Genomic DNA, 15,104 nt, shown 5'->3' on the forward strand with positions numbered 1-15,104 from the left:
TTTGTAAATAATTATAGTGACTACAGTGTCTCATTAATTCAAATTAATTGAGTGAAGAGTAAATGGCAGGATATAAGATACTTACGAAGTACATTTACAGGGAATGAGATATGAGTATTCTTCAGGACATTCAGGAAATTCCAACAATGCTCATACAATCCTCTCTGTCATATTTTTTAATTACCAAATACAATTTTGCAGGGGGGGCAGTTTTAGTTTGGAATAGGGTCCACAAGCATAAGAAACCTAGGTTCTATGATATAGCTCAATCTTTCTACACTCACATTGGAATTCTTTCTTTATTTAACAGACTATATACTTGCCCATGGAATAAAAGCAGTCTTTAGTTGCATTCAAATAACCCAGGACTCTAAATGATAAGGGCCTCTTCCAAGGCATTTGAATGTTCCTTTGCCCCTGGAATGTAATCCTAAGGTTGGGTTATACATGGAGGATATTTGACAAGCCAAGGGTGCAAGGTGCCCAGTAGGTGTGGGGCATCTCCAATGCTCAGCTCTTACCGTCTGCAATGAAGTGCTCAGGCACATGCAGAGTCACCTTCACGGTGAGTGGACAGGACATCTGGCTGCCACACACCATGGCCAGGATGCAGGAGCTCACAGCAATCAGCGTCAGCGCTGTCTTGTTCACTGGGCTTTTCAGCAAACCTAATAACACAAAGACACACAAAGACACCTAAGTCTATGGGTGAGAAAGTGGGGATAGTATTGAATCTGGAAATTTTGTTTTCTTCCACATGGGGAGATGGAAGAAGAAAGCATATCCTCCAAAGTCTGTGCTCACAATGACATCCCAGTGGCCCCTTGTTTGGTTTTGTTTTAACTCTCTGACAAATGGGTTTGTTATTTCTTTGGTAAAGACAACAGAAATAAAGCTTCCTGAAAGTCATGGCTATTTTCACCCCTCCACTCCCAATTAAGATGGCCATTCTTGCTAATGATTAGGTACTGTTAAACTGTTGCTGTCTTTGGGAGCCATTGAAAAGACACTGTGTTGCTGAATCCATAGGGTGTAATGAGCACAGGTTTTAGAGGCTGACAATTGTGGGTTCAAATTTGGATTGTAGCCCTCACTGGCTGTGGGACCTATTTCTTCAGTTTTCTTATTTGCAGGGTGAGGATAATATTATACAGCTCACAAAGTTGTTGCAATGATTAAATGGCATGCTGTCTATATTAAATATAATGTCCATTACCTAAAAGGATTTCCATCTTAGAAACTGTTAGAAGCTGATGAGTTCAAATCATTTTCGCAAACCTTTACTGATCACCCACTATGGGAGAAAAACGCATAGCAGAACAAGAATAGTTCCTGCTCTTCAGGAAATTATAGGCTGGGGCACAGGTAGGATTCTCCACAGCTAAATGGAATTCAAGGCAAGCTGTGTTAAGAGTTAGTAGAGAGGGTATAGGATGGGGAGCGGAGTTTTGCCTGGGAAAATTAAAGACAATTTCACAGATTCAGTGGAATGAGTAGATTGGGTCTTCATGGCAAGCAGACCACTGGGCCAGCAAAGAGAGAATCCATGGATTATGTCCTGAGCCCCCACTGTGTCTCACTGTTTAGGTTTTGCTATTCATATCTATTTTCCAGGTTTGGATTATCATTTTTAGAGCAAAGTCTCCCAAATTTCTATCACCCACTGGGCTCTCCTTTAGAGCAGACCTTTATGCCCAAATCTCCTGGACATCTCTCTATTGATGTCCCATGGGCATGACAAAAAGAACATATTCAAAGCTGGTCATGTTAACTTCTCCTGAAAGCCTCCTCCTCCTTCTCCTGGGCTGTCCGACTTATTGAAAATACCACCATGTAAACTGGTCAGAAACCTACATGTCATCTTTCAGTCTCCTGTCTTCCTCTTTATAGCATCTAAACAGCCATGCCATCTTATTTAGTCTATGTCCTTAGCATCTTCCCCTCTTCACCCTCATGTCTTCTGTTTTGTTTGCTTGTGGGATGAGGGGGGTGTTAGACACTCCTTCCCATCCCATTTCCTGCTGAACCCCTTGAGGCGTTCCACAGCATCCAGCTACAGGATGTGACCCACGTTCACCAGCCTGGACCTGAGACCTTTCATGACAGATCCTTACGCTTGGACCTCCTATGGCTGTCTAGCACCCGGCCCAGACATGGGCAGGGCTGCATTGCTACAGTGCCACCACCATCAACACTCACCATCCTGCTCATATTAGCACAGATGTTATTTCTTTGCCACTTGTTTCCTTGCCCCCATCACTCACTTAGATTAATAATAAATATAAATTCCTTTCCTTTTAGGCAGACAAACTGCCTACATCTGATGTTTTCTCCAAAATACCTTATTCCAACATTAGAGTCTGGTAACTAGAGTAAACTCCCTGAAGGCAGACACTGTGTCTTTTGCTCACCACTGTATCCCAATGCCCAGCACAGTATCTGTCAGTAAATGCACCATAATTTCCAGAGATAAAAGTAACAGTATTAGCAACCAGACACAGTTGCTGACCAATCAAAAAGCACACCAACCTTAAACAGCCAACTTTGCCAGACTGATGGGTCCTAAAGGATTGAGAGCCCATGTGACAGCCCACTGGGGGAGTTTTTGTATGGATATCTACTTTGCTTAACAGACAGCGAGCTGCTTGAGAGAAGGGATCCTGTCATGGTCTTCTTGATGCCTCTTATTCCAACCTCACAGCCTGGAACCTAGAACTTTCTTAATTTAAGAATAGGATCCTTAACTGTACTGCCAGTTTTAGTAAAATGCATAACATATGGTAGAGACTCTTCTTATATTTGTGGTCATTATATTTTTTAAATGAACGAATAGATAAAATTAAAGCGATGATTCTGGTGTCAGGAGATAAAGAATCCCTAAACCTAAAATGAGCACAAAAAAAGAGAACACATTTTATCTCTCGTCTGGGAGCCACAAGAAGCTGTTTCAAATTTTGATAATATAAACATTTTAGTAGCTAGATGGCATAGCAAGCTAACATCAATGTTTTCTACTAGAAAGAGTATAGACTAGGGGTTGGTGCTTTGCACAGGTCTTTCCTTAAAATGTCAACATATTACCATGAGTCTAGATATTTAACAAAAGTCCCAAATAATGGTCAGCAGCAGCAGCACTGAGTTTTTGCTCTAGACTCTGTGGAGTCTATTCTGAGGGGAAGAAGATGCTAGGATCAGTCCAGCATGAACAAGTTCTTGGGAGGTCAACCAGGTCCAGAAAGAGAGTGCGATGTAGTTAGAAGCTCCTGGCATTGGTGAGGCAGATGCCCTGGATGGACAACAGCATGTCCGAGAAGGCATCTCTCAGACTTGGCCAATATAGTAACAGAAATGGATCTGATCAAGGCACTCCCTTCATTAATTAACCAACTACCAGACATTCCTCTGAGGCTCCACAGGACTGGTTTCTCAAGTGGGGAAAGAGGGTTCAGCAGCAAGAATGGAGTTTGTTCATACTCTCTCCCTGGACTCATGCTGGGTGAATTGCAACCCTTATGTCATTTAAACCTTCACAGTAGTGCAGGGTCTTTAACATGGAAGCCCTGGTTGGGCAGCTCAGCTGGTTAGGGCATCATCCTACTTTGCGAAGGTTTTGGGTTAGATTCCCAATCAGGGTACATATAAGAAACAACCAATACATGCATCAATAAGTGGAAGAACAAATCTCTCTCTCTTCAAAAAATAAATAAAAAAATCAAAAAGTATACGTTAAAAAAAGAGAGACAATGAGGTAAGGAGTAAAGTCACCTGAACTTTATGACTCTCAGTTTTCTCATCTAAAAATCAGGAATAAATGATGTCTCTTTCAAGAGTGTTGTAAGAACTAAATGAGACAGTAAACATCCAGTGCCTCACATGGTTTCTGGCACGTGGTAGGCCCTTGGCAGATGATCATTCTTAAGCCAGACAGCCGTATTCATCTTATCACTGAGGGCACAAATCAGGACTTACTTTCCCCTTTGTCCAACCTATTATCAAAACATATTGGGAACTGAATTATTCTCTAGAGAAACTGAAGACAAAATGAGTGGAGACTGAAGGGAGAGTTGTAAGCAGAGGGAGGGAGAGAAGGGAGGGCAGAATGAGAAAACACTGTATCCCGGGGCAGTCATTTACTCAGCAAGGGCCTGAATCACCGCAGTTGTCTCTGAAGTCCAGGGAGAAGAAAGCATGCAGGTGAAGTCTCCACTCAGGCCAGATGACAGTGGAGTAGCCACAGGGACTTGGGGAGTTTCCATGGCAACTGGACCTGGCAGAAATTTCACAGTGGGACTCAAACAGAGGTGACTTTTTAGGAGTTCCTGGCCCAGGGAACTGAGCAACAGCTCTTAGCACTGAGTATGTGCTGTAGACAGTGGCCAGGTGGAAACTACCTCTCTTATAACATCCACCCCCTCCTCATCCAGGTCCTGTACTGCATTGTAGGAAGCAGGGGCAGAGAAGAGAACCTCCATTTTTCAAGTATTTACTATGATCCAGACACTATGGCTAGCATTTCCATCCATCCATCCATCCATCCATCCATCCATCCATCCATCTATCCATCCATTTGTCCATATACTCATGCAGTCAACAAATTTTTACTAAACATCAACTACCTCCCTGTACTGTTCTGGGTACAGGGGAAATGCTATTGAGCAAAATAGCCAATGTCCTTGAGGCTTACATTTCAGTGGAGAAGAATCACCTCCTTTAATCTTTACAGCGAAATGTTACTACTACCCTGTTTTACAAACAGGGGAGCAGGGCTGTGAAATGATTTGTCTCAGGTCACCCAGTGTGTATGTGGCAGGGACAGAATTAGAACCAGTTTGTTCCATTCCCTGCCCCAAATCATACTGCCTCCTATTTCATGCAGTGGCGGAAGGAGCTTGGCTTCTGGAGCCAGACATGCCCATGTTCAAATCCTGGCTGAACCAGAAAATCTCCAGGGGACAGGGACCCATTGATCCAACCCTAATAAGACAAAATATCTCCATCTGCAAATTGATCTAACCCTATAAGACAAAATGTCTCCATCTGAAAAATGGGAACAATGGTCTTATTTCAGAGCTGATGTGAGAACAAAATAGGATAATGCATGTAATTTAAAAAAAAAGAGCTTAATAAATGCGAGTTCCAGATCATGACTTGAGCAACCTCAGGTGGGCGGGGTCACAGTTACTCCTGGTTTCCTCTGCAGTTTGCAGTTCCCTTCCCATCACCTTCAGGGGAGCAAGCGGCGCTCTAGGAAGAGAATGTCATCAGAGCATATTGATTGCTGGAACTGGAGAAAGTTAATAACCTAATTTTCCTTTCATTCTCCCTCCCTCTTACCCTTCAACTCCTCGCACAGCTGAAGAGGGTGGCACAAAATGCATTGCTGGAGAAATTCAACAGGAAATAACTCAGCATTGTTGATCCATGTGCTGCCTATAATTTGGGGTTTGATTGATTCTCTGTTTGGAAATGCCAGGTTGAGAGAAGAAAATGAAATTTAAGTTAAATTTGGAATTAAATCAATCACATTTTACGATGAAGAAAATAGATCTAACCCCATCAGAGCACTGTGTGTGGAAAACTTAAAGCTGCCACACACCCATTGATTCCTTCCTCCTGATATTTCTGGGGCACAAGAGGTAATTTCTTTCCCTACACCAAGAAGTGATTTGTCTCTTTCAATGGCATATGGGGGTGAGGCCGGAGGGGAGAGCAGGGGACAGGAATTCCAGGACCATAGGACATTAGGGTGGAAGATCTCAGGAGGAATAGGCTGGGACTTGGTTCTAGACATAGGAATTTATATACAAACTCTTCCATTTAATAGTTATTTAAGTTTTGGCAAGTTACCCCCACTCTCAGAGCCTCAGGGCTCTAATCTATAAAACAGCAACACTAATCTCTAGCAGAAAAGAATCACAATGCCAAGCACACACATGTAGGGATCTATGCGCTCTTGCTAGCTTTCCTTTCATCTCAATTCCTCAAAATCTCACTGTCCAGCACTGGGTATCTACATGGACATCAGCAGGACATATGGTACCTTGGCTTAAGCTGGAATTCTGGCTTTTGCACGTAGCTGCAAACCCCCATGGAGAAGTTGGTCACCTAAACTTCAATGTCCTTATCTGGGAATTGATTCATTCAAAAACGAGTTAATTTATGTACATTTCCTATGTGCCAGACCTCCTACCTTGTGCCTTCCTGTTATTTCACTGACTACAAGTATGCCTGAATATATTACATGCTCAATAAACATCTATTCAATGAGCAAATGGATGAATGAATGAATGTATGTTTACATGTTATTCCCCATTCTACCAAGAGGTGCTAGTACTGGAATATTGCTATTGGTTCTTTTCTAGTCAAGGGTATTCGTTCCCTCTCCTCAGCCCAGAAATCATACAAGGAGCCCCTCAGAAGTTGCCAATCATCCTGTATATCAGGGTGACCATGGCAGATCACTGGTGCACTCCGTTAACCTCGCTGAGTGCCTCCTGGGATTCCTGTCACACCTGAGCTGCGGTACCTCTGTGCTTCTCTGCTTATTTCTGGAAACTAAAATTGGGACACGTCGCCTGACAACTGCAAGTGTCACACTGGAGGCAGTAGGAAAGAATATTTGAAACTGGGGCTTTCTCAGAACTCTAGGAACGGTGGCTCCCTCCCCTTAGTCTGACTCATGTCTGGGTTCTGCACACACCACTTCAGTGCAATGTGCCAAATAAAACATCCTTTCCCCCGTCTTGCCCACCGGGGGCCAGGTCTCCCTTCATCATGTCCTCTCCATCTCATCCTTGAGCTAGTTTCTTGTGTTCTCTGTGGTCTCTGACCTTGGCATTCTCAAATCCACAGTATCCTTTAAATCATTTGTAATTTACCCAATCTCCCATCTTCCACAGGATCTTCCTTGATAAAATCTGTGCAAGGGTTCATCCAGCCTTTCCATAGTCGCAGAGACAGCCAAGTCCACCCTTACCATGCAGCGATTCTACTCTCAGACAGTGGTACTGAGCCAGTTTCTGCTGTCCACGTCAAATGGGACACACTAACACCTCCTCTTTGGGGCAGCTATTCAGGTAGTTAAAGGTGGAAATTATGCTGCCTTGGGCCTCCTTCCTCCAAACCAAACATTGTTGGCTTTATTTTGCTAAAGTTATTTGTTGAGTCTCTTTAGTATATACTTCTTTTAACAATGGCTTTTGTAGTAAATTATATGCCATCATCATCATCACAATCAGCACCACCATCAGTATTAACATTTATAAAATCATGTGTGAGCTAAGCAATATAACTAAAACTTTTACATGCAACTTCTCACCTATCCTTCACAGAAACTGCATGAGATACTCTCTATTATCAGCCACACTGACACATGAGAAAACTGAGGCCTTGCCAAAGGCTACACAACCCAAAGGTAACAGGGTGGAAATGGAAAAAATTCCATTTTTCCACTTGAATTCATAACTCACTTCTCTATCAACATGCTAGACACGGCCTGATTGCAGAATAATCAATCCTCACTGCCATGCTGCTTGTAGACCTCCGCTTGCCCTTTGGTCCTCTGATGACTACGGGTGGACTCATAGTGGCCTCATCATCCCACCTGATGTTGACCTGAGGTTTTCAAAGGCACCTCTCTTAATTACCAACAGGAACTTTATAAGGAGGGCAGAAGGTGAGAGGGGCTAGCTGGACAGTGTTTCTCTTCCTCTCTGACCCCAGAATATACTACATGGCCTCAACTAGTTCAGAGTGCTACTTGGAGCCAGATGGTTATGTGTGAAGTCATTGGGGGACACCTTTGGCCAGCTCTGCTCCTGGAATAAGAAGAGTTTCTATAGTGCAGGCTTGTATTGCGGTGCCCACTGGCAACAGTTGTTGAATGGGCTACAGAAGCTGGCTATTTGGATTTCTCCACGGCACTTACAGACGGCTGTGCCTGGGAATGTGAAGGTAAGTTCAAGATGATAACAGCAGAGATGGGGACAGTGGTGTTGGTGGTGAAAACGGCCCAGGCAGTGCCATATTTTTTCAGTTCTTACTTTTCAAATTATTCCCAAATATCTCATTCACCTTTCGCCCAAACCCTAGGCAGTAGGCCTTGCTATTGTCTCCAGTATACAAACGAGAAGCCAGAGAAGGAATGGTGAACTTGTGTTTAGACACCAAAGGGATAAGTGGGCCTGGAAGCCCCAGGTCCTGACCCACAGCCTCATGTTCTTCTCATGGCACTATTTCCAGGTCTCACCAGCCAGGTGTGAAGGTAAGATTCAAACCTGGGCCCCCTACCTCCTGACCCCACTGATCACACAAGTATATCCAAATGTCCTAAAGAGTCCGTGTAATTTTAGCCACAAAACAAAATGTATCGTGGAAAGTTTTTCATCTTCAAAAAAAATTTTGACACGTGCTGTATTTTACATCCATCTTTTGAAGTGCTAGAGCACATCATGTATCCTGTGCTAAACATCTTTCAAAACACCTACATTGAATTCCCTTTAGCAGAACTTAACCTGATGTTTTCTTTTTTTAAGATTTTATTTATTTATTTTTAGAGAGGGAATGGAGGGAGAAAGAGAAACATCAATGTGTGGTTGCTGGGGGCCATAGCTTGCAACCCAGGCATGTGCCCTGACTGGGAATCGAACCTTTGATGCTTTGCTCAATCCACTGAGCTACACCAGCCAGGGCCCGATGTTTTCTAAAAGTATTAATTATATTGCAGAACTATTATTCTCTGGAACAAAGTACAGAAAACAATGAGCTACTGCAACAATATATACAAAGGCTGCTGTTTGTAAATCAGCATCTTCCAAAATTAACTGTGGCCCCTATACCAGGCACTGTGTTAAAGAGTCTACATGCATTCCAACTTCTCAACAGCATGGCAAGTCAGGGGGTACTGCCTCCTTCCAAAAATGGGAAAACCAAGCTCAACCATCTAACTCCAATGCCTGCACTCTTCTGGCTCCCAGGTGTTCAAAAATAATGGAGTTTTAGAGCCACAGGAAAAGACATGCAAGGAAGGAAAAGAGGCAAGTACAAGGAGCCAGTCCACGAGAATAAGACTATTTAACTGATACTTAGTAGGCTGACAGAATGCATTAGGGGAAGGAAAAAGATGCTGTACTTAATACATGAATTTTCAGTGTGCAGATAAGGAGCCATGGAGATGATTCAAACAAGCTGAAGTTCGAGAAAAGCTTAGAAGGAACTGAGAAAGAAGGAGGAAAAAAAGGTGGCGCTTGGGTTTCAGATTCACAGGTAATCATCAGCTGGGATTGACTTTTTTTTTAAGACACAGATGCTTGATCCTGTGTTCACCCTCTTGCTCAGCTGCACCACTGATTTCAGCCCGTGCCACTGATGGAAAATCGAGTGGCAAAGACAAGCTGGGAACCAAGCAGTGGCTCCAAAGGCACAGAACAAAGAGCAACCACAGGTTTCCAGGGCTACCAACAAAGATCAGGGCCAATCACCTCCCATCTCATAAAAGGCTCATTTCTAGCTGCTTTTTTTCAGCTTGCCAAGTCACTGCTGCATTCTTCTAGAAAATGTCACTGGCCTTTGGTCCAAGGTTCGTGGAAGGAGGAGAGATATAATGTTTATTGTGCATTTAGTATTAACCAGGTCTGCCCTTTACCTATAGTCTTTTTTATTCCGTATGTCCACTGTCAACTCTAAGCAAATCTGTCATTATGTGACATTAAAGGAAATGGAAAATCATAGAGTATAACTGACGTCTCCAAGGGCTCAGAACTAGTAAGGGACAGAGTCAGAACTGAGACATATTGACCTTCAAACTCAGTGTTTCTTCCATTATGCCATACTGCTTCTAAAGGAAGAGGGCTTCCTCAAATGTCCGTGCTCCTTCCCCCTCACCTCTCTCTCCCGATTCTCAGACTGTACCTAAGAAGCAATGGAAAAGAAGGCTTTGGTCCATAAACCCTCTCCTGCAGTCAGATTCACCCATCCCTTTTCTTGTGACAGACTGCATGCATTCCCCACACTCACGTGTTGTCCTTCCTACTTTACTCACTACGTCAGAAGTAGACCAACTTTTCAAGAGCAGAGAATTCTCATCTCCTGGAAGTCTTTCTAGAACACTGCAACTCACGAGATCAGGAAATTCCTCTGAACTCTTGTCACAAGTATCATCTGTTCTAATTTGAACCACAGGATCTCAGAATTACAGGAGATGAAAGAGGCTTTGACCTTGACATATTACACAATACAGGCAGCACCCTACAATGCTCCTCCTCGTGGTTATCCAACCTGCATTTGAACATCATCTAAAATGGTACTTGATTAGCTTAAAACAAAACAAAAACAACAAAAAACAGTGTCATTAATGATGCTAAGTTTTTTTTGGAGAACTTACTATGTATAACACATTGTGCTAAATATTTTACAGATATTACTTTATTTAATCAATCATAAAGTTTTGTTAGCTCCTCATTTTACAAATAAGGGAATTGAGTCTAGCCCAAGGCTAGAAGACTATCAAGTGGCAAAGCTGGGATTCACATCCTGCTCTGGATCTCAAAGCTCTTGTCAGTAATACATAGTCTCCCTTCACTTTAACCTTCAGCTCGAGGGCCGTGACAGTGTTAAATGAAGATCTGCTAGAGCTATAACCAGCTGAACATGTTTCTGCCTCCAAGAGTTCACAAACTAGTCTCCATCCCTCTTCTCCCAGGCAACTCTTCAGTTCTGAAGTTGGAAAATAGGTCCCCTGTGCGTTTTTTGTTCTGAACACAGACTCTGTCATTGGACGCCTACATGCAGGAGACAAGCATGGAGCCGGAAGGGCAGTGCTGGAGGAATCACTTCAGCTTAGTGAGGCAGTCTAACCCATCATGTCGAGGCTGGGAGGCCAGGAGAGCAGCCTTTCGAAAGACACACTGCCCGGAGCCAGACCCAGATCCTTTCTGTTCCAGATCCCCCAACAGTGCTTCTCAGTTCACCGCTTGGGAGAGTTGTATTGTTCTCATCTTCTGGAACAAAGCAGTACCTCTTATGCCTCTCCTGCTCCCTACAGGGCTGCCCACAGTATCCTGCGCATTCCTGCATGTCATATGGGTCCAACTACGTTAATTTGATCAATGTCAATACACAATCAAAATGAACCATGACAAGATATTCCCACAAAACAATCTCAGCAGGTTGGTATAAAGTCTAAAGTGCAGTGAATTAAGGTAATGGAAGAACACAGACTTTGAAGATGGAGAACCTTGGGTTCAAACCCCAGGTCTGTCATTTTCCAGTTGACCTTCAGCATGTCTCATTATCCTAATGAGTAAAATGAGAATAACATCTACTCCAGACTTGTGAGAAAGATCAAATAGGAAAATATACATTGCATAGTAGGTACTCAATGAATAGTAGTGATGGGGGAACTCAAGAGTGGGAAAATTTTACTTTAAGGGGATAGTTAATAAGCCTAGTAGTTAATGCATGTGAAAAGCTATTGTTTTAGGAACTGCAAGTACGACCCACCCTGACTCCAGGTGACCACAAGCAATTGACCTGTGTGCTCCAGAAGAGACCACAAGCAATCAAAGTGGTATCTGAGCCCTCGTGTTCCAGGGCAGACAGTCTGCAGCTAGGACACAGGACACAGATAAAGAAAATGACCAGTCAGTGGATGAGAGGATGTTAGGGAAATTGCTGGACTGCAGCTTTTATCTGATTAACCTCTTTCCTAAATTCCAAATCCCTTACCTACACTTTCTTTCCTTGAATTTTGGACTCCTTACCGATACATTTGCCCTCTTATAAAAAAGGCTGGCTTGAAAGAAAATGGAAGATGATCTGTTAAAATACAAATCCACTGTCTTCTCAGATCGCTGGCCATCTGAATAAAGCATCCATTAAGATTCAATCTCTGTCTCTGCTTGTTGGGTCTGGTAGGTGACAGGCAGCATGAATGCTGGCTTTTCTGGTTTCAGTAGCTTTTATCATCATCACTATCATCACCACTAACATTACCATCATCATCATCATCATCATCATCATCATCATCATCGTAGTCATTATCAAATGTAAAACCAATAAATGTAGAAACTGACCTTTGTTTTCAGGAAACTGCCTGCATAAATTTAGGATGGGTCAGAACTGGGAGAAAGACCATGTGGACAGATGGATACTGCGTTTTCACTAAGAGAAGGTTCACACACATGCTAAGCCTCTAGTAGACCCTTTGATTCCATTATTCAGTCAGTTCCTCACAACAACCCTTGGATCCCCATTCTATGGATCAGAAGAGTTGAGCTTGGGGAGAAGTGATATGTTCAAAGTCACACAGCTAATACGCTGCAGAGCTGGGATTATGACTCAGGTCTGTGTGATGCTCTGAATAAGACATAGACAAGGGGTCCACGCTCTGAAGACAGTAACCAGGGCTGGACTGATGATTTTGTCAGGAGGGAACAGCAGTTGGAGGATATAAGACATTTAGCCTTGAAGCAAGGAAGTCTCAGAGGGGCTTGTTGATAAAGTTATTATAGAAGACATGCAAACCCAGAAAAAAGGGAAAGGAAACAGACATTCCACATGAGAAACCATTGGGAACCAAGGCACTGGCTTAGATGCTTGACATGCATCCTTTCACTTAGTCCTTAAAGGAATCCTCTGAGTTAAGTAGCATGAGCTCCATTTTGTAAATGAGGAAAATGAAGCTCAGAGTGTTCAGACACTTTTCTCAAGTTGCACAGTCAGAGGCAGGGCTGGGATTCAAGGCAGGTCTGCTTGGCCAGAAATATCTGTGTTCTTCTTGCTTCATACTTCATATCAGGCTTGCTTACCGGCAGTTCCCTTGCAGGGCTAAGAAACTGGAAGGACCTTTGGCCTGAGGACGTGCATTCCAAGATCAAGGGTCTTACCTAGTACCCAAATCCTCATTCTAGCAAAGAAAGGCACTAGGGACCCATGGGGGACAGAGGACCCTGCCCTTTCCTGGGTGTGGGTTCAGCTGCTAAATACCTGGGGAATTTGTTCAAATAAGCACACCCATCTCCAGCTCTTTAATTCAAGGAGGGTATTTTTTCCCCTCTGGCTTTCCAATCCATCGCCCCCTCTTTAGACCACTCACATTCCAGCGAGAGCACATTTGCATTGTGTTTAAACAGCCATCTGGAGATAAACCGCTTTGCCTTTAGACCTTTGAGCAGGGAATATAAAAGAGGATAAAAGAAGAAAAAAAGAAGTGAGGAAAAAATGTTCCTGCGAAGTATTTCTGCCTAAATACATTTCCACACAGAGGCCTCTAGCCATTTCAGGCTGACATTCTGGGCCTAAACCTTTCAAGCCTGCTGGTTTAAATATGCCACCTCCAAAAGAACAATAGTGATCTTAGCCTAAAGGACATGCCAGGCCCACATTCTGTCTTGTTCTGTAGCAGCAAGGAAGTGCTTTGGGGGCAGGGGGAGGGGCTGTGCAAAGAGCGCTGTTCTCAGAATCTATAGACCAAACCGGAATACCTACCAGCTCTGCCATTACTCACTGTGGGGCCCTGAGCAGACCCCATACCTCTCTGGACTTCTGTCTCTCCATCTGTAATGGGAGGAAGTCCATTCATTCAACAATACTTATCAAGGGCCCACTCTGCATTGAGCTCTGTGCTATGACCTGGGAATTCAGAGATCTGAGCCATCAGGGGTCTCAATGTCCAGAGAGGCAGCAGACTTCTGAACAAAAAATGTAATGCAAGGGGACCACCATGGTGACAGAGGTCAGTGCAGAGGAAGGGGCCCTTAGTCCAGGTTTGAGGACCAGGAAACCATTCCTGAGAGCTGAGACTTGTCACAGAAGAGTAAGAATGGAAAAAAAAAGTTGTGGTCTAAAAGAAGGGACCAGCAAGGGCAGACGGCACTGCCCATACACTAGCATGGTGGGAGCAGCAGTTGCACAGATTACAGTGTTGGCAGAAGAGGCCAGAGAGGTGGGTGGGGAGCAGCTCACACGGGAAGTCATGGCCCAGTGCATGGAGGGAGGGCTTTATCCCAGAGGATGTCTCCAGTCCTTTCTGGCCAGCCCTCTTGGCATTGTGCAAACCTAAAATATACCTCATCCATTCACTTTGTCAACAGGGATCTGGTATCTACTAAGTGTCAGACACCAGAGTGCTGGGGATACTACGAGAATAATTCCCAGGACCAAAGGACCTTTGGATTCCAGGGATCCAAAGACCTTGTCATGATGGATGAGATCCACAGCTGGGCCTCTGGAGTGGAGGGCAAGGAGAGGCCCTTGGGTGAGAGGCAGAAATCTTACTCTGCTAAGACAGTCTGTAAGCATAGCAGGCACATTACACTCTCAGAGGTTGAAGAACATCCTGGATAGAACTTGAGACCCTGAGGAAAGAGGTGAGGGGGACCAGGCACACAGTTCTAGAATGACTCCCAATGGTCCTTGCCTCCCAGTATTCACACTCTGTGTGATCTCCTCCTTTAACATTTCGACTCTGTCAAATAGGCTACAGCAAAAAGTGTGACATGTCACTTCTAAGACTAGTGTCCAAAAGATGGGGACTTCCATTTTTCCCCCACTCTCTCTGCCTCTTCTCATTTGCTGGGTCTGTTGAAGCCAGATGGCAGGTGGTGACCTGCTCCACAGAGAGGCCCACGGGATGAGGAAGGCAGGTAGCATCTGGGTCCCAGCCCTCAGGAAACTGAGTCCTGACAATAACCACATGCGGGATCTGGGAAGCAGACCCTGCCCCAGTAGAGCCTGGAGATAAGCCCTGGTTGACGATTGCACACAACCTCTTGGAAACCCTGAGCTGGCAGACTACTTACATGAGCTGGAATCCCTGGCTCCCGGAATACATGTTTGTTGCAATAACAAATGTCAATAAATAAATGCTTGTTGAGGTAATCCATGTTTGTCATTTTAAGCTTCTAATTTCAGGGTACAATGTTACATAGCAGTAGATAACTAATACTGGGACCTGCTTAAATGAGTAACTGGTGGAGAAAAAGCCTCATTCCTAGCAAAATATTCTGAGACCTTCAGGTTTAGAAGAGACGTCCATTCATTTGACAAAGGTCCCCTGAGCACGTGGTGTGTGCTATGCCCTGAGCAAGTTGTAGGACTTCCCAAGG

General features: G+C 44.0%; 1 protein-coding gene across 2 annotated transcripts in view; it reads right to left on the reverse strand.

The window, feature by feature from the left end:
- The window catches only part of ASTN2 (astrotactin 2), an 821,211-nt gene that overhangs the window by 492,347 nt on the left and 313,760 nt on the right, over nucleotides 1-15,104 (reverse strand). For both annotated transcript variants that reach the window (XM_045840430.1, XM_045840429.1), the window contains exon 6: nucleotides 522-668. In XM_045840430.1, the coding sequence (XP_045696386.1) occupies nucleotides 522-668 (147 nt within the window). The remainder of the gene's footprint in view (nucleotides 1-521; nucleotides 669-15,104) is intronic.

This window comes from Phyllostomus hastatus, unplaced genomic scaffold (genome assembly GCF_019186645.2).
Source record: "Phyllostomus hastatus isolate PE091 unplaced genomic scaffold, TTU_PhHast_1.1 phas_contig_34, whole genome shotgun sequence".
In the NCBI taxonomy this organism is placed as follows: Eukaryota; Metazoa; Chordata; class Mammalia; order Chiroptera; family Phyllostomidae; genus Phyllostomus; species Phyllostomus hastatus.